Source organism: Mastigoproctus giganteus, chromosome 5, assembly GCF_048544385.1.
Source record: "Mastigoproctus giganteus isolate SK-2022 chromosome 5, ASM4854438v1, whole genome shotgun sequence".
In the NCBI taxonomy this organism is placed as follows: Eukaryota; Metazoa; Arthropoda; class Arachnida; order Uropygi; family Thelyphonidae; genus Mastigoproctus; species Mastigoproctus giganteus.
Genome location: NC_143579.1, coordinates 139,697,600 through 139,719,717, shown reverse-complemented (window position 1 = coordinate 139,719,717; position 22,118 = coordinate 139,697,600). Strand labels below are relative to the sequence as shown.

At 37.5% G+C, this 22,118-nt stretch overlaps 1 protein-coding gene across 2 annotated transcripts in view; it reads right to left on the bottom strand.

Annotated features, from left to right (window-relative positions):
- The window catches only part of Sec15 (exocyst complex component Sec15), a 654,019-nt gene that overhangs the window by 463,105 nt on the left and 168,796 nt on the right, over window positions 1-22,118 (bottom strand). For both annotated transcript variants that reach the window (XR_016546976.1, XM_090374206.1), the window contains exon 9: window positions 6,615-6,686. Coding sequence is in view for 1 of the 2 variants with exons in the window: in XM_090374206.1 (XP_090230332.1) it covers window positions 6,615-6,686 (72 nt within the window). In the remaining variant the exon portion in view is untranslated. The remainder of the gene's footprint in view (window positions 1-6,614; window positions 6,687-22,118) is intronic.

Here is a 22,118-nt window from a genome sequence, read left to right as displayed (position 1 = left end):
ACAGACGTACTGTTTCTGCTGTACTTTTCGTACTTTTCTACAAATACTTCTGTGGGCACTGTTCTTCTTCTGAATTGGCTTCCATAATTCATGTTCTCTCTCTTTCAAAACATTCCAAACACGTGTGGTAACCAGCCAACATTCATTTACTGTCCACTTCAAACTCACAGAATCAACTTTTCATCTTCCTCGTTTATTCATTCAGGTTGTTCCCAAAAACGGCATTTTCAAATGCCGTTTTTGGGAACAACCTTCCTTTGTATGTATTTCCTGAAAATTACAGTTTACAGAAGGTTAAAGTCTAATGTCAACAAATATCTTCTTTCGTCTTCTCAACCTCCAACCCAAGCACGGTACTAAGTACTATAGGTTCTAATACCACTCATGTTTGGGGTTTTCATAAAAAAAAAATATATATATATATAAAATCTAAAGCAGTGCATCTAGATGACACAGGTGTCAGTGCAATGTTGAGTCAGCTTGGTATGACATAAGCAATGGGAAGACAAAACAGAGTAGGAGTGTGTTATAGGCCTAATGACTGTGATGAGTACAGTGAAAAACTACAGGGAAATAGACGGGACCAGTAAATCAGAATAGCATATAGTGGACTGTCACTTTTCACACACTGACTGAAACTTGTGGGTTGGTCATCCTCACACTAGCAAGATTTTTGTGGATTTATTCGTTGACTGTTTTCTACAGCAGAATGTTAGAGAGGCAACAAGAGAGAGCAATACTCTTGATATGATTATCAGCAGAGATCCTTCATGCAGTAAGTATCTGCAGATAAAAGAAACTAGGTGACAGTGATCAATGTATTGATGTGGGATTTACTTGAAGATATAATTACCATCAAGGGTACATGAAAGTTTTTACTTTCTTAAAGGAATCTACAGTGAACTTGGACAGTTTTTAAAAACTGTACAGTAGAACCAACTCATGATGTTACAACAAATTCTAAATGGGAAGCTGTTGTTATTATTTGGTTTTTAGGAGCATTAGCAAATAAGGCCATATTGCTCTGGGGATATGCGGTGGTTATTCGCTGACCTTTCCGCATCCTCCGTATTTGATGGTCACGAGCTTGAATCCCAGTGTAATCAAGAAGATTGTGCTACGCACTGCTGCTCCCGCCTACCTGACTATGGAGGCACCCTAAATGGGAAGCATTAGGAAAATAATCAGAGAAGCTACAATGCTTTCCATACCAACTAGGAAATACTATTCAAGACTTGGACCAAAATGGGTATCAAATGAATAAATGAGACACATGGCAGGGAAGAAAAATGCATGGGAACCATAGAAATTATCATGTAATACAGAAGCATATGGTAAATATACATTAGTCTGCAATCAAGTCACAAATGAGGTTAGGCAAGCCAAGGAAGATGAGAAATCTTTGGCAAACGATGCAAAGAAAAAAAAAGACTTCTTTACTTATGCAAACACTACAAGGAAGGGGATGAATCACATTGGTCCGTTTGATATCAATGGTTTAACTGTTGATGATCCAGTTCAGTTTCTGATAAACTGAATATGTATTTTGCATCTACATTCACACACAAGACATTGTTTAGAAGTGGATGCCAGAAATGTATCACACTTTAACAGACAGATAAATGATTTTGTAATATCTGAGAGAAAAGTGCAAGATAAACTGTTGAAATTAAACATAAAAAAGGCAGCTGGGGTAGACGGGATCTATTCAATTATATTAAAAGAGGCAGCAAAGGAGGAGGTAAGCAAACCCTCAGCCATAATAATGAGAGTATCTTTGGATTCATGGGAGCTTCCTGTGGACTGGAGATGTGTGAATGCATCCCCAATTCACAAAGGAGGATCATCAGTAACTACATATCTGTTAGCTTAACTTCTGTTCCAGGAAAATAATGAGGTCACTGGTTAAAGAAGTTGAAGGAAAATCTAGACAGGAGTGCAGTCATAGTTCAGTCGTGTTTGTTACGGAGAGACCTTGTCTGACCAATTTGACTGGATAATATGATGCAGTTACAAAAACTGAATGCAAAAAATAATTTTGATATCATATACTTGGATTTCAGGAAAGCATTTGATACTGTTCCACATAAAACACTGCTGTCCAAACTGGAGCAGTGTGGCATTAAGGCAAGTTCTGCTGTGGATAAAAGGCCAGTTGATTGGGAGAAGACCTTTATCAATGGACACTGCTCTTCTTGAAGTAGTATTATTAATGGAGTCCCATTGGGTTAGGTTCTAGGCCCATTATTGTTTCCTGTATTTATTAATTATATTGATGAAGCTTAATAAAGCTTAATGTCTAAGTTTTCAGATGATACAAAGACTGGCAAGGTGGTAAATGACATTAATGGAAATAAGCTACTGAAAAAATAGGAAAATTAGGCAGATGGATTGAGAAATGGAAATTTAAGCTTAACAGTGACAAATGCGTATGAGTAGCAGCAATTCCAGAGTAATGTATCAAAGGTGTGGTACTAGACTTATGGTAGTGGAAAATGTAGTACTAGGCTCAAGGTAGTGGATTATCCCATAGATAAGGCAATGGTCAGGCCACATCTTGAATAGCTCTACATCCATCCTCACTTCAGGATCTGTACAGAGCTGCTGGAACAGGTACAAAGAAAAGAAAGAAATTGGTGAGGGGAGAAAAAGGGTATTCTTGCCAAGAAAGGCTTTAGTTCTGCAAATTGCAGCAGCTGGAGACTAGGCACTTGCATGGTGATCTGAATGAGGAGAATAAGGCTTTGAATGGCTTCAGCTAACTCGTTGTAAAAACCATTCAAACTACTGGAGGTGATGGAAGGTGATTTTTTTTTTTTAAGCTGTGGATGTATAAGTTTGCTTTCTTGCATCATTTGCCACTATTAATCATAATGATAAAAAACCTCAGAGAGATGTCACCACTATGCACAATAAATAGGGAGTGCAATCTGCACACACACACACACACACACACACACACACACACACACACACACACACACACACACACACACACACACACACACACATCTTAAGTTCTGCAAATTGCAGTGCCTGGAGAGAAGACACGTGCGAGGTGATCTGATTGAGGTGTATAAGGCCTTGGATGGGTTGAGCAAGCTGAATGCTGATGGGACTCTTCCTCTTGCTCAGACTAAGAACCTGAGGGGGCACAGTTTCAAATTGAGTTGTAGAACAGATGTGCAGAAATTTGCCTTTAGCCAGCGGGTAGTTTATTGGTGTAACAGGCTTGGCATTAGTAGAGGCATTTGATGCAAGAAAGCAAGCTTATGCAGAATCAGCCAAAAAAAAAAAATAAATAAATAAATAAATAAATAAAAATAAAAAAATAAATAAATAAAAAATAACCACTTCCACTTCACCCCTCTGTTCGTTCGAAATACCTGTCCAGCAGAGCCTTAAACTTATTTAGGCTATGAACTTCCACGACAAGGGATGGAAGTCTATTCCACCAACCAACCACCCGCTGGCTAAAGACAAATTTCCTCACGTCTATCCTACATCTGTCTTTTCTCAATTTGAATTTATGCCCTCTCAGGTGATCATTCTGAGCAAGAGGAAGAATCCCATCAGCATTGAGCATGCTCAAACCATTCAAGGCTTTATACACCTCTATCAGATCACCTCGCCGGTGCCTAGTCTCCAGACACTGTAATTTGCAAAACTTAAAGCCTTTCTTCGTAAAAGCACCCCTTTGTTCCATTCACTAATCTTGTTGCCCTTCTCTGTACTTGTTCCAGCATCTCTACATCCTTCTTGAAATGAGGCCTCCAGACCTGTATACAGTACTCTAGGAGTGGCCTGACCATTGCCTTATACAAGGGAATAATCACCTCCTTATCCCTGCTAGAAAAATTCATATATATCATTGACAATACACCATGAGCTACTCTTGCAGACCGTCTGCACTGTTCAGAAAACTTCATATCTGCCTGTACAACCACCCCCAGGTCCCTTTCATTCTCTAGCACTGTCAGTGTAGTACCTGACAATTGAGGTACTACAGTACTGTCAGTACCTGTAGTACCTGACAGTACTGTCAGGTACTACACTTTCAGTGTAGTACCTGACCTTACAATGCTGCCAAATTATAACCAATGTCTAAATTCTACCGGTTTTGTGCAAATCTCTAAGATATCTAACACTATCAGCTTTTATCTAGCGTTACATGTCTAAATTTAATAACATCAAAATTTTGCCAGACCTATTTGGCCTTTAACACATCTCTTTAGTGTTCAACCCTAACCAGCGATTTCCTAACAGCAATCCCATTAAGCATTAATGTCAAATGCATAAACTTTTATTTTATTTTATTTTATTTATTTATTTTTTTTCAAATAGGCCCTAGCCACTGAAATCCCAGGAAACTAGGTGGCAGGACCTGCCAGAGCAAAATGTTGTGATACTGGATACACCCGGCTAGCCTCCACGTGGCAGGGTATGGGCAACGTCGGGCCCCACTAGGGGCCTGGCGGCCAATAAGCCGGATAAACAATGGGCACAACATATCACACTGCACAGACACGACCCACACACTTTCAAGTCTCTGGCTTGACAGTGTACTGTCCTCGATACAGCGAAACACACGCGGAGATGGGAGAAATCCCAGGTGCCGTCTGACACGAACATACCTTGTCAGTGTAGTACCACAGAGTTGATACATACAGAGTTGTGACAAATGAAGTTGATACATCAACTTCATTTGTCACCTCTCAGCCCATCTGCTCAACCTTTCCAGATCCTGTTGCAGTAGCATAGTGTCAGTAGTGTCCTTGACAACCCTGCCAACCTTCGTATCGTCTGCAAACTTGGACATTAAGCTTGATATACCATCATCAATATCATTTATAAATACAGAAAACAATAATGGACCCTATACTGAACCCTGAGGGACTCCCCTAATAACATTAGTCCACGATGAGCAGTGTTCATTGATTACCACTCTCTGTCTTTTACCCCTCAACCACCCCTTTATCCATAGCAGCAATTTGCCTCCAATGCCACACTGCTCCAATTTGTGCAGCAGTCTTCCATGTGCAACAGTATCAAAAACCTTTCTAAGATCCAAGCATATAATATCAAAGTTATTCCCTGCATCCAGTTCTTTTGTGACTGCATCATAGTATCCAATCAAATTGGTCAGGCAAGACTTCCCCTTAACAAAACCATGCTGTGTCTGAGCTATGACTAAAGTCTTGTCCAGATGATCCTGCAGTGCTTCTTTAACCAGTGCCTCCTTTAATTTTCCAGGAACAGAAGTTAAACTAACAGGTCTATAATTATTTGCGTCGCCCTTTGATCCTCCTTTGTGAATTGGGGTCACAATTGCACATCTCCAGTCCATGGGTACTTCCCCTGAGTCCAAGGAAGCTCTCATAATTATGGCTAAGGGTGTGCTTATTTCCTTTGCTGCCTCCTTTAATATAACTGGATAGATCCCATCCACCCCCGGTGCCTTTCTTGTATTTATCTTCAACAATTTCTCCTCCACTTTACTCTCAGTTATTACAAGATTCTATAGCTTACTGCCAGAGTTGAATACACCTCTGACATTCCCCTCGCTGAATAACTCCTCATGTGTGAATGTCGATGCAAAATATTCATTCAGTTTGTTAGCTACCAGGATCATCAACAGTTGACCCATCGATATCAAGTGGACCAATCTGATTAATCCCCTTCCTTCTAGAGTTTACATAAGTAAAGAACTCTTTGCTGTTTTTCTTTGCATCCCTTGCTAAAGATTTCTCATAATCTGCCTTCGCCTGCCTAACCTCCTTTGTAACTTGGCTACAGATCAACTTGTATCTATCATAGGCTTCTGTGTCACATGTTAATTTGTATGTATCCCATGCATTTTTCTTCTCTGCCATATGTCTCATTTGTTCATCTGACATCCACATTTGCTGTTGGTAACATCATCAGTTGGTCCCACTGTATAGAATTTAAATACTGTCTCAGTCCATCGTAGTTGCCTTTATGAAAGCAATATCCATCTTTTGTTGTGGAAGCTTCCATCGCGAAAGGCTTCCATCTTTTGTTGTGGAAGCTAATAGCCTAAATAAATTTAAGGCTAAGCTGGACAAGCATTTGAAATGAATGGAGGGGTGGGTGAAATGGGAGTGTTTTTTTTTTTTTTTTTTTGTTGATGCTGCTAAGCTTGCTTTCTTGCATCGTATGCCTCTGCTAATGCTAATTAGAAACAATTAGTGAAACAAAATAGCTCATTTCCAAGGACTGAACACTATTGGATCTTCTTCTATTGTAGAGATTCAACAAGGATCAGTCACCATTAACAATAAATTTACAGGGATTGACAAAAGGAATCATAACTGCTATTGAACACAATATTTTGCATGTCAGAGAAGGTTTCGAAGGACACCAGGACTTATGCCTAAGAAGACAACTGTAATTCAAGGCTCCATGTTTCACTAAATTCAAACTAAATGAAGTTACAGACTAACAAAGCTAAATGCAAGTTAAGTTAACAACACTAAATTGCTATGCATTTTATTTACTTCTCCATTTACATAAATTCCAAACATTTCACTTTCATCCATTAAAATTTATAGTATATGAATATTTTTTTAAATTAAGAACTCTTTATAACTTACTTCAAGTGTGTAACTGAACAATAGTATAAGCCGTTTAACATTGAGTACCAGGTTAGGATCATTGAAATAGTTCTGAAAAAACAAATACATATGTAAAATATCATATTACTTCAAAGAATGACTCAAAATACTCAATTTCAGTATTTATAAATACAAACATTTCAAAACATCTAAAGTTAAAAATACATTCATAGATTAAATATATATTCTAATGTACCATACTGATGGGATGTTCCATCTTATTAAGCAAAATTTGCATATCATTTATTAACTATCAACGAAATTGCTAAAAATTGATAATATAAAAGCAATTCATTTGGAAAAAAATGAAGCAATAGTCCAAAAACTTTCCAGATTCACAAAGAAAAATTCCTAATTCAATGTTCTACTCCAATTAATCGAAATAATGCAGCAGTTAATATTGAAATAGAGTAACACTTTATTTTAGAAATGAAAAAGAAATTGCAACTGAAATAATAAATCTATATATATAGCAGTTATATAAGATGTAATTTTAGTATTAGCAGTGAAAAATGATACGAGTGAAAGCATATACAGAATTACCAAAAAAAACATCAAATCCCCCCCTCTCAAACAATTCGCCTAGTCCTTCCTTGAATTTATTCAAACTACCCACTTCTACAACAGATGAAAGTTTGTTCTGACAATCGATTACCTGCTTGTGCTTCGCAGAAGTATCTTCAGCCATTCTGCACCTTTCCATATTTCTTAATTAGGCCTTACTTGCTACCAGAGCTGCAAATTGAACCAAACGAAACTGCGAACTGAACCAAACCAATTTTTCTGAACCGTGAACAGAAGCGAAACCACTGAACCGATTTTTTTTTTTTCTGAACCACAAACCAACATTTTTTTTTTGGAAAATTGGTTCAGTTTTTTGTTCAAACATCAACTTTTGTTTTGTTAACCCACAGGTTGTTCAAACCTGTGGGTTAACAAAAATTTGGACAATTTTCATGGGGAAATCCAGTGAGTTTATTTATTTTTTTTTTTTACATTGTTCATGGCTGGGCTTCTAGAATAATTACTAAGAAGACGTGAAAAGCACTGCATCGGATTAGGAGACCATCTCAGGGTAGGGAAAGAGTTTATTTGCTTGGACCAAGAAATCACTTGCAGAAGGACTCAGTGCATCACAGTGTCTATGCTGAGCTATTTTAATAGAAGCTCTGCAGTGGGGCATGTGGAAAGGGATGCTCTTGATGCAGCAGAACACTTACACCAATCAAATTACAATCAAAAAACGAAAGATTAGCATGTTTCGTTTCTGTGGTTTTGTTCTGAGGGTTTATCATTCCTGTTTCCGCTCTGGCAGAGTGCACTTCGGCAACGATATTAATAAGTTAACTCTTAAATTACCTGGAAACCTGTGTGATCAACGATCGCCAGTATGGATTCCGTCAATGTCGATGCACTGGTGATATTCTGGCTTATGTTACACAGAGTATCAACAGTGGAGTTTTAGTAATTGGTTATCCAGTTTTCTCTCTGATCCCTCACTGAGGGCAATGGTAGATGGCTCTCTGTCTTCACTTCTCCCCCTAATGCCGGTGTCCCCCAAGGTTCAGTTCTTCCCCCCATTCTTTTCCTCTTGTATATTAATGACCTTCTTCCATTGACTGGAAATCCTATCCATAATTTTACTGATGATAGCACATTGAATTCCACTTTTCGTTTTGAGAAACCTTGCCCTGCACAATCAGCTTCAACTTCTCGAAAATCTGCTACCAATTCCTTAAATGCCAATCTTCAGGTAATTCTCCAGTGGGGCAAAGACAACTTAATTGATTTCAACCCTTCTAAAACTCAGTCTTCTCTTATATCTCGCAAAAAGGATTCTTCTTCTCCTATGCTCATCTTTGGTGACACTCCGATTTCTAAGCAAAATGATATATCTCTTTTGGGGATTACCCTGACTTCTAATCTCTCTTGGCACAAGCACATTACAAATATTGCTTCCCCTGCAACCAAAAAACTTGGTTTTATTTTTGGCTCTCAGCGTTACTTTTCTTCCAAACAGCTGCTCACTCTGTATAAATCGCAAATCCACCCTACCATGGAATATTGTTCCCACATCTGGGGTGGTGCCTCCAAAACCTCTCTCAGGCTTCTCAATTCCATTCAGAAGAGGGCAGTTAGGTTAATTAATGATTCATCTCTAACAGTCTCTCCACTCGCTGTCTCATATACGTACTGTTTCTGCTGCATACCTCTTCTACAGATACTTCCATGGGAATGTTCTTCTGAATTGGCCTCTATAATTCCCGCTCTATCTTTCAAAACAGTTCAAACACGTGCAGCCGCCAGCCAACATCCATTTACTGTCCAACTTCAAACTCACAGAACCAACTTTTCATCTTCCACGTTTATTCATTCAACTGCCATTTTCTGGAACAACCTTCCTTCATATGTATTTCCTGAAAATTACAGTCTACAGAATTTCAAGTGCAATGTCAACAAGTATCTTCTTTCGTCTTCTCAACCTCCAACCCAAGCACGGTACTAAGTACTATAGGTTCTAATACCTCTCGTGTTTGGGGTTTACATAAAAAAAAAAAAAAAAGAAAGAAAGAAAGAAAGAAACATCCAGAGCTAAAAAAAAAAAACTCTGGATGTTTGAAAAAAACTGAATCCTTTTTCAAAAAACAAGGTCTGAAATCTTTTATGAAGAAACATACAACAATTTCTTGTAGAGTTTTAAGAGCATCGTTGGAGTTTCATATTTAATAGCGAAAAAATTTGAAATCATATACTACTGCTGAATCTTTGTTCTTCCTGCTGCAATAAAAATTATGTCAATTATGCATGGAGAAAAGTACAGCAATGATTTAAAAACCATTTCTCTGTCCAGAGACAGTCTCGCTGAGTATAACAGTTATTGCAACAACATAAAATTCAATTTATTAAATTGATTGAGAGAAAGTCCAATTTTTTTAATACAGTTAGATGACTCCACAGATATTTCAAACCTTACTCAACTTATTGTATGAGGGGTGATCATTTAATTCTAGACTGGTGCAAGATTATGTTTACCGCAGGACCTTTCCAGAACTGCCGCTACAAGTGCTTTCGTAATCGCTACTGAGCAGATTGCATGAGCATGCCAGTACTTGTCGAGCTAGTGTTACATGAAGAGAGTTTTTTTTTTAGTTGCTTGTCACTGATGATCATTTTGAAGTAAGTATCATGTCAGACATACAAACTGAACAGGGATACATGATTCATTATGGTGTCAGACGGGACTTAAATGCATCGGAATCAGTTAAAGAGATGAATGAAGTTGTGGTGATGAGTGTCTTGGTAGGACAGCCATATTCTGGTGTGACGTCACTTCTCCACCAGGGCAATGCCAGGCCACACACAGCTGCTCGTATTGTGCAGGCAGTGGTCACTGCCATAGGTTCCAAGGTTCTGCCACATCCGACTTATCCATCTGACTTAGGCTAGTGTGATTTCTTCCTGTTTTCAAGTCTGAAGAAAGCTCTGAAAGGCAAGTGTTTTGCATCCGACACAACGATGCTCACAGAGCCACAACAGAAGTACTTCACAGTCTTTAGAAAAATGGCTTGCAACGGGCATTTAATTTGTGTGTACAACAGTGATAAAAGTGTGCAAAGTTCAAAGGAGAGTATTTCGAGAAGGAGAAATCCACAGAAGATTCAGATGACGGCAGTTAAGATAAGATCTTGCACCACGCCGCAAATTAAATGATCACCCTCATACAATAAGGGTATTAATCACTCAGTGATAAAATAGAAGCTTTCAAAAAAGCTTAATTTTTGGAAAACTGAATTTGAACTTAGTAATACTGAAATGTTCCCATGTTTTTCTGATTTTTTTAATAGCAATAATATTAACATTTTACAATTTAGGGATATCATTGCAACCCACCTGAAAATGGTATTTAAGAATTTTTTCCAAAGGATTTAATGTATCTCCAGAAAACAAAGTTGTATTGGATTTGTGATCCCTTTGCCTTTGACATTTCTTCATGCCCTGAAATTACCATCCAGCATTCGTGTATTAAGAATTTCCAGATAAAGGAACCACTAGGTGGCAGTGATCACAGTGTACTGATGAGGGATTTACTAAAGATATAATTACCATCAGGGGTAAAGGAAAGGGTTTTTGCTTCCGTAAAGCTGAGTACAGTGGTCTCAGACAGTTTTTAAATTCTGTACAGTGGGATCAACTGACGATGTTACCAACAGTAAATTCTAAGTGGGAAGCATTCAAGGAATTAATCATGGATGCTACTAAAAGTTTCATACCTATTAAGAAATATTGTTCAAGGTTTAGGCCGAAATGGTTATCTAATGAACTAATGAGACTCGTAACAGGAAAGAAAAATGCATGGGATGCATATAAATTATCAAGCGACTCAGAAGCCTATGGCAGATATAAGCTAGTCTGTAATCAGGTCACAAGAGAGGTTAGGGAGGAGAAGGCAGATTACGAGAAATCCTTGGCAAAAGATGCTAAGAAAAACAGCAAGGATTTCTTTACTTATATAAACTCTAAAAGGAAGAGGATGAATCTGATTGGTCCAATTGACATTGATGGGTCGACTGTTGAGGATCCTGCTCAGAGAGCAAACAAACTGAATGAGTATTTTGCACCTACATTCACACATGAGGAATTATTAAGGTTTGAAAATGGCAGAAGGTTATCAAATTATAGTAGGATACTTAATGATTTTGTAATAACTGAGAGCAAAGTGGAGGAGAAATTGTTGAGTTAAACATAAGAAAAGCACCTGGGGTGGATGGGATCAATCCAGTTATATTAAAGGAGGCGACAAAGCAACTAAGCAAACCCTTAGCCATAATTATGAGAGCATCCTTGGACTTAGAGGAGGTTCCCACGGACTGGAGATGTGCAAATGTGTCCCCAATTCACAAAGGTGGATCGAAGGGTGACACGAGTAATTACAGACCAGTTAGTTTAACTTCTGTTCCGGGTAAAATAATGGAGTCGCTGGTTAAAGATGCATTGCAGGATCATCTAGACAAGGTTGCAGCAATAATTCAGACACAGCATGGGTTTGCTAAGGGAATGTCTTGTCTGAAAAATTTGATAGGATATTATGATGTGGTTACAAAGGAACTGGATGTAAAAAATAATTTTGATATCATATTTGGATTTCAGGAAAGCTTTTGACACTGTTGCACATGAAAGACTACTGTACAAATTGGAGCAGAATGGTATTAAGGGTAAGTTGATACAATGGATAAAAGGATGGTTGAGTGGGAGAAGACAGAAGGTGGTAATCAATGAGTGCTACTATTCGTGGACTAATGTTATTAGTGGAGTCCCACAGGGTTCGGTGTTGGGTCCACTGTTGTTTTGTATATTTATCAATGATATTGATGAAGGTATATCAGGCTTAATGTCGAAGTTTGCAGATGATACAAAGGTTGGCAGGATTGTTAATGACAGTAATGGCAGTGTGCTACTGCAACAGGATCTAGATAATTTGGGCATATGGGCTAAGAAGTGGCAACTGAAGTTTAACCTTGACAAATGCAAAGTACGGCATATGGGTAGAAGTAACCCCAGAGAAACGTACCAACAGTGTGGTACTAAACTTAAGATGGTAGAAAATGAAAAAGACCTGGGAGTAATTGTGCAGGCAGATATGAAGTTTTCTGAGCAATGCAGACAGGCTGCCATGGCAGGTCATGGGGTTTTGTCAATGATACATAGGAATTTTGCTAGCAGGGAAAAGGAGGTGATTATTCCTCTGTATAAGGCAATGGTCAGGCCACGCCTTGAGTACTGCGTACAGGTCTGGAGGCCTCATTTTAGGAAGGATGTAGATTTACTTGAGCGTGTACAGAGAAGGGCAACAAGATTGGTGAGGGGAATGAAGGGATCCTCTTACCAAGACAGCATTAGCATTAGTAGAGGCATTTGATGCAAGAAAGCAAGCTTATGCAGCATCAGCCAAAAAAAAAAAAAAAAAAAACTTATACTTCACCCCTCTGTTCGTTCAAAATACCTGTCCAGCAGAGCCTCAAACTTATTTAGGCTATCAACTTCCACGACAAGGGGTGAAAGTCTGTTCCACCAACCAACCACTCGCTGGCTAAAGGCAAATTTTCGCACGTCTATCCGACATTTGTCTTTCCTCAATTTGAATTTATGCCCTCTCAGGTGATTATTCTGAGCGAGAGGAAGAATCCCATCAGCATTGAGCATGCTCAAACCATTCAAGGCTTTATACACCTATCAGATCACCTCGCTGGTGCCTAGTCTCCAGACACTGTAATTTGCAAAACTTAAGCCTTTCTTCGTAAGAGCGCCCCTTTGTTCCATTCACTAATCTTATTGCCCTTCTCTGTACTCGTTCCAGCAGCTCTACATCCTTCTTGAAATGAGGCCTCCAGACCTGTATACAGTACTCTAGGTGTGGCCTGACCATTGCCTTATACAAGGGAATAATCACCTCCTTATCCCTGCTAGAAAAATTCCTATATATCATTGACAATACACAATGAGCTACTCTTGCAGCCCGTCTGCACTGCTCAGAGAACTTCATATCTGCCTGCACAACCACCCCCAGGTCCCTTTCATTCTCTACCACTGTCAGTGTAGTACCACAGAGTTGATACGTTGCTCTGGGGTTGCTGTTTCCCCATGTGTAGTACTTTACATTTGTCAATGTTAAACTTCATTTGCCACCTCTCAACCCATCTGCTCAACCTTTCCAGATCCTGTTGCAGCAGCATAGTGTCAGTAGTGTCCTTGACAACCCTGCCTACCTTTGTATCGTCTGCAAACTTCGACATTAAGCTTGATATACCATCATCAATATCATTTAGGAATACAGAAAACAATAATGGACCCAACACTGAGCCCTGAGGGACTCCACTAATAACATTAGTCCACGACGAGCAGTGTCCATTGATTACCACTCTCTGTCTTCTCCCCCTCAGCCACACCTTTATCCACAGCAGCAATTTGCCTCCAATGTCACACTGCTCCAAATTGTGCAGCAGTCTTCCATGTGCAACAGTATCAAAAACCTTTCTAAGATCCAAGTATATAATATCAAAGTTATTCCCTGCATCCAGTTCCTTTGTGACTGCATCATAGTATCCAATCAAATTGGTCAGGCAAGACTTCCCCTTAACAAAACCATGCTGTGTCTGAGCTATGACTGAAGTCTTGTCTACATGATCCTGCAGTGCTTCTTTAACCAGTGCCTCCGTTAATTTTCCAGGAACAGAAGTTAAACTAACAGGTCTATAATTATTTGTGTCGCCCTTTGATCCTCCTTTGTGAATTGGGGTCACAATTGCACATCTCCAGTCCATGGGTACTTCCCATGAGTCCAAGGAAGCTCTCATAATTATGGCTAAGGGTGTGCTTACTTCCTTTGCTGCCTCCTTTAATATAACTGGATAGATCCCATCCACCCCCGGTGCCTTTCTTGTATTTATCTTCAACAATTTCTCCTCCACTTTACTCTCAGTTATTACAAGATTCTCTAACTAACTGCTAGAGTTGAATACACCTCTGGCTTTACCCTCGCAAAATAAGAGGCTTAAGTTCTGCAAATTGCAGTGGCTGGAGACTAGGCACCTGCACGGTGATCTGATTGAGGTGTATAAGGCCTTGAATGGGTTGAGCACGCTGAATTCTGATGGGATCCTTCCACTTGTTCAGATTACGAACCTAAGGGGGCATAAATTCAAATTAAGAAAAGACAGATGTAGAATAGATGTGCGGAAATTTTCCTTTAGCCAGCAGGTGATTAATTGCTGGAACAAACCTCCATCTGTCGTTGTGGAAGTTGATAGGTTAAATAAATTGAAGAAGGAACTGGACAAGCAATTTGGAGTGAATGGTGTGTTTTTTTTTTTTTTTTTGGCTGATGCTGCATAAGCTCATACACATGCTTTCTTGCATCACATGCTGCTACTATTACTACTACTACTTATCGGCCTGTCTTCTGACGAAGCATTACGTGCTAATTTCAAAACTATAAATTGTGAAAATTTTTGGCTTTCTCTTAGAGACATATCCAGAATTATCAAAAAAGGTGATACAAACATTGCTACCTTTCGGATCTGCATATTTATGTGATGGTGGTTTCTCAAAATTAACAGCTATAAAAACTAAACAACTTTTCAGACTTGAACCAGATGACATGAGATTGGCAATTACAAAGATGGACCAAATATTAACTGTTCTCATTAACTGTTTTGTTTGTTTTTTTTGTAATTGTTCATTTTTTATTGTTTTGAAGGCTTAATTGAAGAATAAGAATTTGATTTGGTTTTTTTTTCTGTATTCAGTTAAAATATTAAGCAATTATTTTAATGTGCAAATTAAAAAGGAAACAATTATTTTTGTTTCCTTTGTCAGTACTTGAATAAAATTTTCTACTACATAATTTTTGTAAAATAATAAGAGGAGTATACCTCAATATAGTACGTAGAACACTTCCGTATATATTCTGGATACTCTCCAGAAATTAAAATGAAAAAATTGAAAAGTTACATTAGAGTAAAAAATAAATAATTAAAAACCAATTTAACACAATTAAAAATCGATTTAACGCAATTAAAAATTAAAAAGAATCTAACGAAAATATTCAAAACGGTTTTCCTTCCTGAAGCTGACAACGCTTTTTGACTGTATGTCGTGATAACAGGAATGAAAATGACCGAATAGGGTTGAACCTGAAACTTAAATGATTATTTGTCTTCGTGCATGCGCGTAAAGGTCCATGCATCGGAGATCAAATATGGCCACCAAACATCTCCGATGCGTGGACCTTTACGCGCATGTGCGAAGACAAATAATCACTATTTAAGTTTCAGGTTCAAGCCTATTCGGTCATTTTCATTCCTGAGATCATGACATACGGTCGAAAAGCGTTGTCAGCTTCAGGAAGGAAAATCGTTTTGAATATTTTCCTTAGATTCTTTTTAATTTTTAAACGGGTTAAATTGATTTTTAATTGGGTTTTAATTATTTATTTTTTACTCTACCGTAAGTTTTCGATTTTTTTGTTTTAACTTCTGGAGAGTATCATACGGAAGTGTTCTACATACTATACTGAGGTAAACTCCTCTTATAATTTTACAAATATTAATATCAACGTATGTTGTATTGAGTATTACAGCTCTGATTCATACTATCTAATTCATTTTTTAAACTCTTATTGACTATTTCATTCACTTCCTGTCTCTCCAGGTGTAACCTATCGTTTTTACATTTTTTTTTTTTTTTATGAAAACCCCCACGAAAGGTATCAAAACCTATAGTTGGAGAAGTATTGGTGGGGGGGGGGGATGCCGGAAACTTTGCTCTAGAGACTAAACATGGGTTTCACCACTTCAAGCCTCCAATAAGCAAAGTGGTGGTATTTCACCGGTTGATGAAAGTCATCTACCACATTAAATCAACACCAAGATACTCGGCCCAAAGTTACCATATTTCTTTTCTAAAATATTGCCTTCAAAACAACATTGTTCCTAAGTTTGCCAGGGTTAATTTAAATCAAAAAATTTCAGGCATAAAACAACTAACAACCAACTGGCCACATCATGTAATATTGTGAAGCTTGCCTTAAAATCTTGATATTCGAATAAACAAAAATACCTTTACCAGGTTAGGAAGCTTCGCGATAAATTAAAAAATTATCTACATCCGAACGATTGGTCTGTATTGAAGACCTCCATAGATTTGCGATGGGAAGCACAGGCTTCAGAAATAAAAAACAGACACGTTAATAAATTTCAAACATTATCGGATAGGTTAAGACACATTCATGTGAATTCTAACACATTGTCACGGGCTTGCGAGCAAGTACATACGAGTTGGGTGACAACCCCCCCACAGACACACAATTTACTACCACAGAATACGTCTGCTAGGTCACGAACACCCCCTCACCCAGTTTTCAATGAACCGACATATCAAGAGGTTACAAATCTTTCCCTTGGTACGCTATCGCAGGACCAGATTTCACTTTTATCCAAAGGACTAAATTATAATTTACCACCTCGAAAACTACCTAAAAAACAATGCATAATTGATATTGAATTTGGACTTCATGATGTTCCACAAAAAGATTTATTTATTCAACAAGTTAGCCAAGTAGTGAATAACATAAAAGAAATGCGACTTCCTAATTTGAATACACAATAGTTCAATTTTACGAGAACTTCGGGCAAATAAGGACATTATCATACAGAGGGCAGATAAAGGAGATACAGCGGTAATACTAGATAAACCTGATTATATTAATAAGTTAGATTCAGTTGTTTCAGATACCTCCACTTATCTTGAAGTAGACCTGGCACTGTTTACCAATTTGGTCAATCAATACAATAAAACGTTAACCACGTATCGAAAAAAACGACTACATTACTATGGCCCAGTTAAAGGAATGAAGGCCAGAACACACAATATTCCTCCACTTTTCAGTCAGGTAAAATTACACAAGACTGGATTTCCTATTCGACCTATTGTTTCCTATTCATCCTTAGCCACACATGTATATAGCATTATAAAACCCTTTAGACAGGTAATACAATTTGGGATTAAGAACTACGATACATTATTTAATAATCTTAAAGACTGTAGACTTGGCGACAATGACAATTTATTCTCACTATATGTTACCTCGTTATATACGAATGTAAATGTTGAATACACATTAGATATTATTTGGAGTATGTTAAATAAAACTCTATACCGATTAACTATACGAAGCTACCTATTAAGGAAATTTTTCACTTGATTAAACTGTTAGTTGAGGCCAACTATATCACCTTTCAAGGCAAGGTGTATAAACAAATTTTTGGATTGCCAATGGGTTTGAGCCTGAGCAACTTAATGTCAGAGATCTCTCTCTCTCTCTCTCTCTCTCAACGATTGAGCATATACATTTGACACCTTTTCGACCTCGTATCACATACTATGGGAGGTATTTAGCCAATGTTCTAGTTATTACTGATAGTAGTACTATCCAAGACATTTTACATTCTTTTAATAATATTCATTCTAGACTCAAATTTACATTGGAAAGGGAGGATACGGATACAAAGTCATTAAACTTTCTAAATTTCACGCTTACTCGGAACTCAAATAAAATCCAATTTAGCATCTATCGAAAACCTACAAACACTGGTATGCTTCTACATTATAATAGCTATCACCCGTTCACTTACAAAAGACCGATTATCTTTAATCAATTTCTAAATGCCTATAAATATTCAACGACGGAATCTGCTTTGGGCTCAGGAATACAAATATTAACTAGCAGGTTCTTAAACAGGGGTTATCCCCTTGTCACAATAAACCGAATTAGGGTACAGGCTAAGGATAGGATACAAAATACTACACCAACCAACAATAGTAATAAAAAAAATACTTTATTTCTGTCCCATATGTTGAACAGTGGCACAAACAGCTTAATAGATTCTTTAAAGATACCGAATTTAAAATTGTGGCCAGGCCAATACAGAAATTACACACTATACTGAACAATTGCTTGGTTCTTTCCACGTTTGCAATACAAATTAATGATCTGGTATACATTTCCTGCGGTGATTGCAACTCGTCTTACCAAGGTTCGAGGCGATTTTCCCTGAATATTCGTGTAAATCAACATGAAGCCTCAGTTCGTGCTTCTCGTTCAGCAGCATCAGAATTAGCCTTTCGTGCCATTAACGAAAAACATACTTTTTTATTTAACGAGGCCAAAATACTTAATGTTCAACGTAATCATACGCAACTATTAATTGCAGAAACTGTAGAAATTAAATTACACGAGAATTCTGTTAATGTTCGGTGGCCATATTTGATCTCCGATGCGTGGACCTTTACGTACATGTGCAAAGACAAATAATCACTATTTAAGTTTCAGGTTCAACCCTATTCGGTAATTTTCATTCCTGTGATCACGACATATGGTCGAAAAGTGTTGTCAGTTTCAGGAAGGAAAATAGTTTTGAATATTTTCATTAGATTCTTTTTAATTGCGTTAAATTGATTTTTAATTGTGTTAAATTGATTTAAATTGTGTTAAAATGGTTTTTAATTGTGTTAAAATGGTTTTTAATTATTTATTTTTTACTCTAATGTAAGATTTTGATTTTTTTTGTTTTAATTTCTGGAGAGTATCACGTGGAAATGTTCTACGTGCTATATTGAGGTATACTCCTCTTATTATTTTAAAAATATTAATATCAACGTAGAATGCATTGAGTATTACAGTTCTGATTCATACTATCTACTACATAATTTATAAAATGCCATTTTTCTTCTCTAAAAATCTGGTCATCTTACCAAGTAAGGGGTAATTGAGGTGTCGCGTAAATTTTATATTCAATAAAGGGGGTTTGCCAGTGAAATAAGTTTGTGCACCACTGAATAGGATTTTCAGTAAATGGAATAAGGTCATTAATATACAAGAGGGAAAGAGTGGGACAAAGAACTGAACCCTCAGGAACACAGCACTAGTGGAAGACAGAGCGTGCTCTAACATCAACCACAGTGAATGATCAGAAAGAAAACTAGACTCCCAATTACAAAAAACAGTGGTGATCCATAAGATGGAAGCTTATTTAGAAGATCTTTATGCTAAAAATGATGAAAATCCTTTGAAATGTCAAGAGTACCTGATTGCGGTTCACCAGAATTTTTCACTAAATATGTTAATAAGTTGGTAACATAATCCAGAATATCACCAGTGGATAGACACTGACGGAACCCATACCGGCAATCATTAATCAGATGGAAGGTTTCCAGATAGTTTAGAAGTTGGTGGTTAAAAGATTTCTCCATTACTTTAGAAAGAGTTGAAGTGTAATGGGATGGTAACTGGATAGGAGAGAGCTTTCACCCTTTTTAGGAACTGGCTGGATATGAGCAAATGTCCAAGCAGAAGGAAATAACCAGCAAAATAAAAGAGTGTAAAAAGGCAATGCAGAACAGGAGTACTCTCAGGAGCACAGGTTTTGAGAACAAGTGGAGAAATACCATCAGAACTAGTGCTTTCTTGGAATCAAGATGGTTCAAAATTCTTCTGACATCCGTTTGATGGAAGGCAACAGGAGGTGGCTTACCAAGATCATCAATAGAAGAGTTAGAAGAAAAGCAGGATGCTAGCAGTTTTGCTTTATCCTTAGCTGAGGTGGCATCAGAACCATAGGTTGTTTTAACAGAGATGGGAGAAGAGATGGGCAAAAGGCGCAGCCAATAGCCTTGACAGAGACTACCATATGGACAAGAAGCAAGTTTGGACAGACTAATAAATGCTTTACAGTTGTTGCAAGCTTTTGTGTAGACAGAAAATGAATGTGGAAATTTGGATGCAAGCCAAATGCAATATGCAACATTCTTGAACAGCTTTAGTGCACTTATTGGAAAAACAAGATTTAGATTTATCTAAACCTTGGTTTTCCAATAAGATTTTAAGAAACAAGATTTTAAGGTGGAGTGTGAAATAAAGGATTTCTTTCCTAAAAAAATTTCAATGACACAATCTGAACAAACACTGACACCAGAAGATATAAAAGAGTAATCTAATCCAACCAAGGAAAAGAATAGAAATCTTGAAGGTCGTTCAATTTTGCATTCTTGTGATGCTAATACAAGGTTGATACAGCAGGCCCCCGTTATAACGCGGTTCGCTATACGCTGATTCGCTATAATGCTGTTATTATATTATAACCCGTGTCTGACTATAACGCTGTCACAGATCACTATAACGCTCTTTTACAGATTACATTTTTGACATATTTAACGAAATCGTTTCATTTGATGGAGTCGATATCTTGAAAATGAAGAGCAAAACAGCATTAAAACGTTTCCCACGCCGACTTGAGAAATTTTCCCACGCTCAGTGAACTTTTCTCGCACGCTAATTTAATTTCAGTACAGTGGCTTGTTACGTAGTGCCTAGATCAACATTTTAAAAAATGACGAAGTATATTGCTTGTAATATTTGCGTTATATGCATTTATCCGAAGTCTAGTCATCACTCAGTACCGTATTAGACAACGTGCGAAACGGACAGTTTACTCGAACATTGTATCATAATTAATGCAACCAACGCAGTTACATTTTCGAAGAATGAAAAAAGAATGAAAAATCAACAACGTCTGAGCACAGTACGAAGACTATAAATGTAAGAAAAAGACTGAATTTGAAAATTAGACGTTTTGAAGCGAATCGATTCCGGTCAACGACAAGCGGATGTGTGCCATAATTTAGGACTTGCAACTTTAACTGTAAGAACAATTATAAAAAAATAAAGAATTAATTTTTGCAGCGGGAAAGGTAGCTGTTCCACTGCAAGCAACTAGGACTAGGCCGGCTATTAGGATTGAAATGGAAAGACTTTAATTTTATTGAAGATAATGTCCAATGCAGAATTCAGTTAAATTAAATATCAACAAAAAAAAAAAAAAAGAGAGAGAGAGATTAGCCAATATGATGATCTGAAGAAAACTCGCCTAAAAAAAAAAAAAAAAAAAAATGTGGAACCATTTAAAACTGGTAAGGGCTGGTAGAATAGATTTAGAATCCAGGGAGTGCAGATCAAGGAGCCGAAACTTTCAAAAAAGAACTTGTTAAAATTATTGAAGAGGTATATTATGTGTTATACTTCTCAACAAGTTTTTAACATAGATGAAACAGGACTTTTGTGGAAACGAATGCCTAAAAGAAGTTTCATATTGAAAGAAGAAAAAACATGCCAAGTTTCAAAGCGGCGAAGGATCAGTTGACGTTATTGTTGGGTGGTAACGCTGCGGGGGATTTAAAATTAATACCCCTTTTAGTTTATTTGGAAGAGGGCCAAAGTTCAACTCAAAATCCACACATTTTTCATGATTAAATTCATCCATTAAATTAAATCAATTAAATTCATGATTTTAATTGGAATTTTAAGTTTACTTTTGATACGCAAGTAGTTACCACATAATTATACGTATGTAATGCAGAATATTTTATATGTGCAAATATTTGAATATTAAATATTTTGACCGACATTTGTGCATCTTTTCATTACCGTTTATTATTTATTAGGAAATATCCTATGGCACCGACCGCAGCTCACAAATACATATGTTACCTTATGGGAAAGCGGCGCTCGCTTAGCGCGGATTCACTTAGCGCTCTGTTTTTCCGGAACGAATGATCAGCATTAAGCGGGGGTCACCTGTAATGGTCATGACAGAAAGGCTCCACTGGAGAAGAGACCATCACCAAATTGTGATCTAAAGTGCTTAGGGGATTCCTCACCTCGTTTATGTACTTGGAAAAATTTGTGGAAAAAAGATCAAGAGTGTTGGCTGTGTGATTAGGATTGTCTGGTATTCTGGTAGGTAAATGTACAACTTGTGCCTTGAATGGGTTGAGCAAGCTCAATGCTGATGGGATTCTTCCTCTTGTTCAGATTAAGAACCTGATGGGGCATAGATTCAAACTGAGGAAAGCCAGTTGTAGAATAGATGT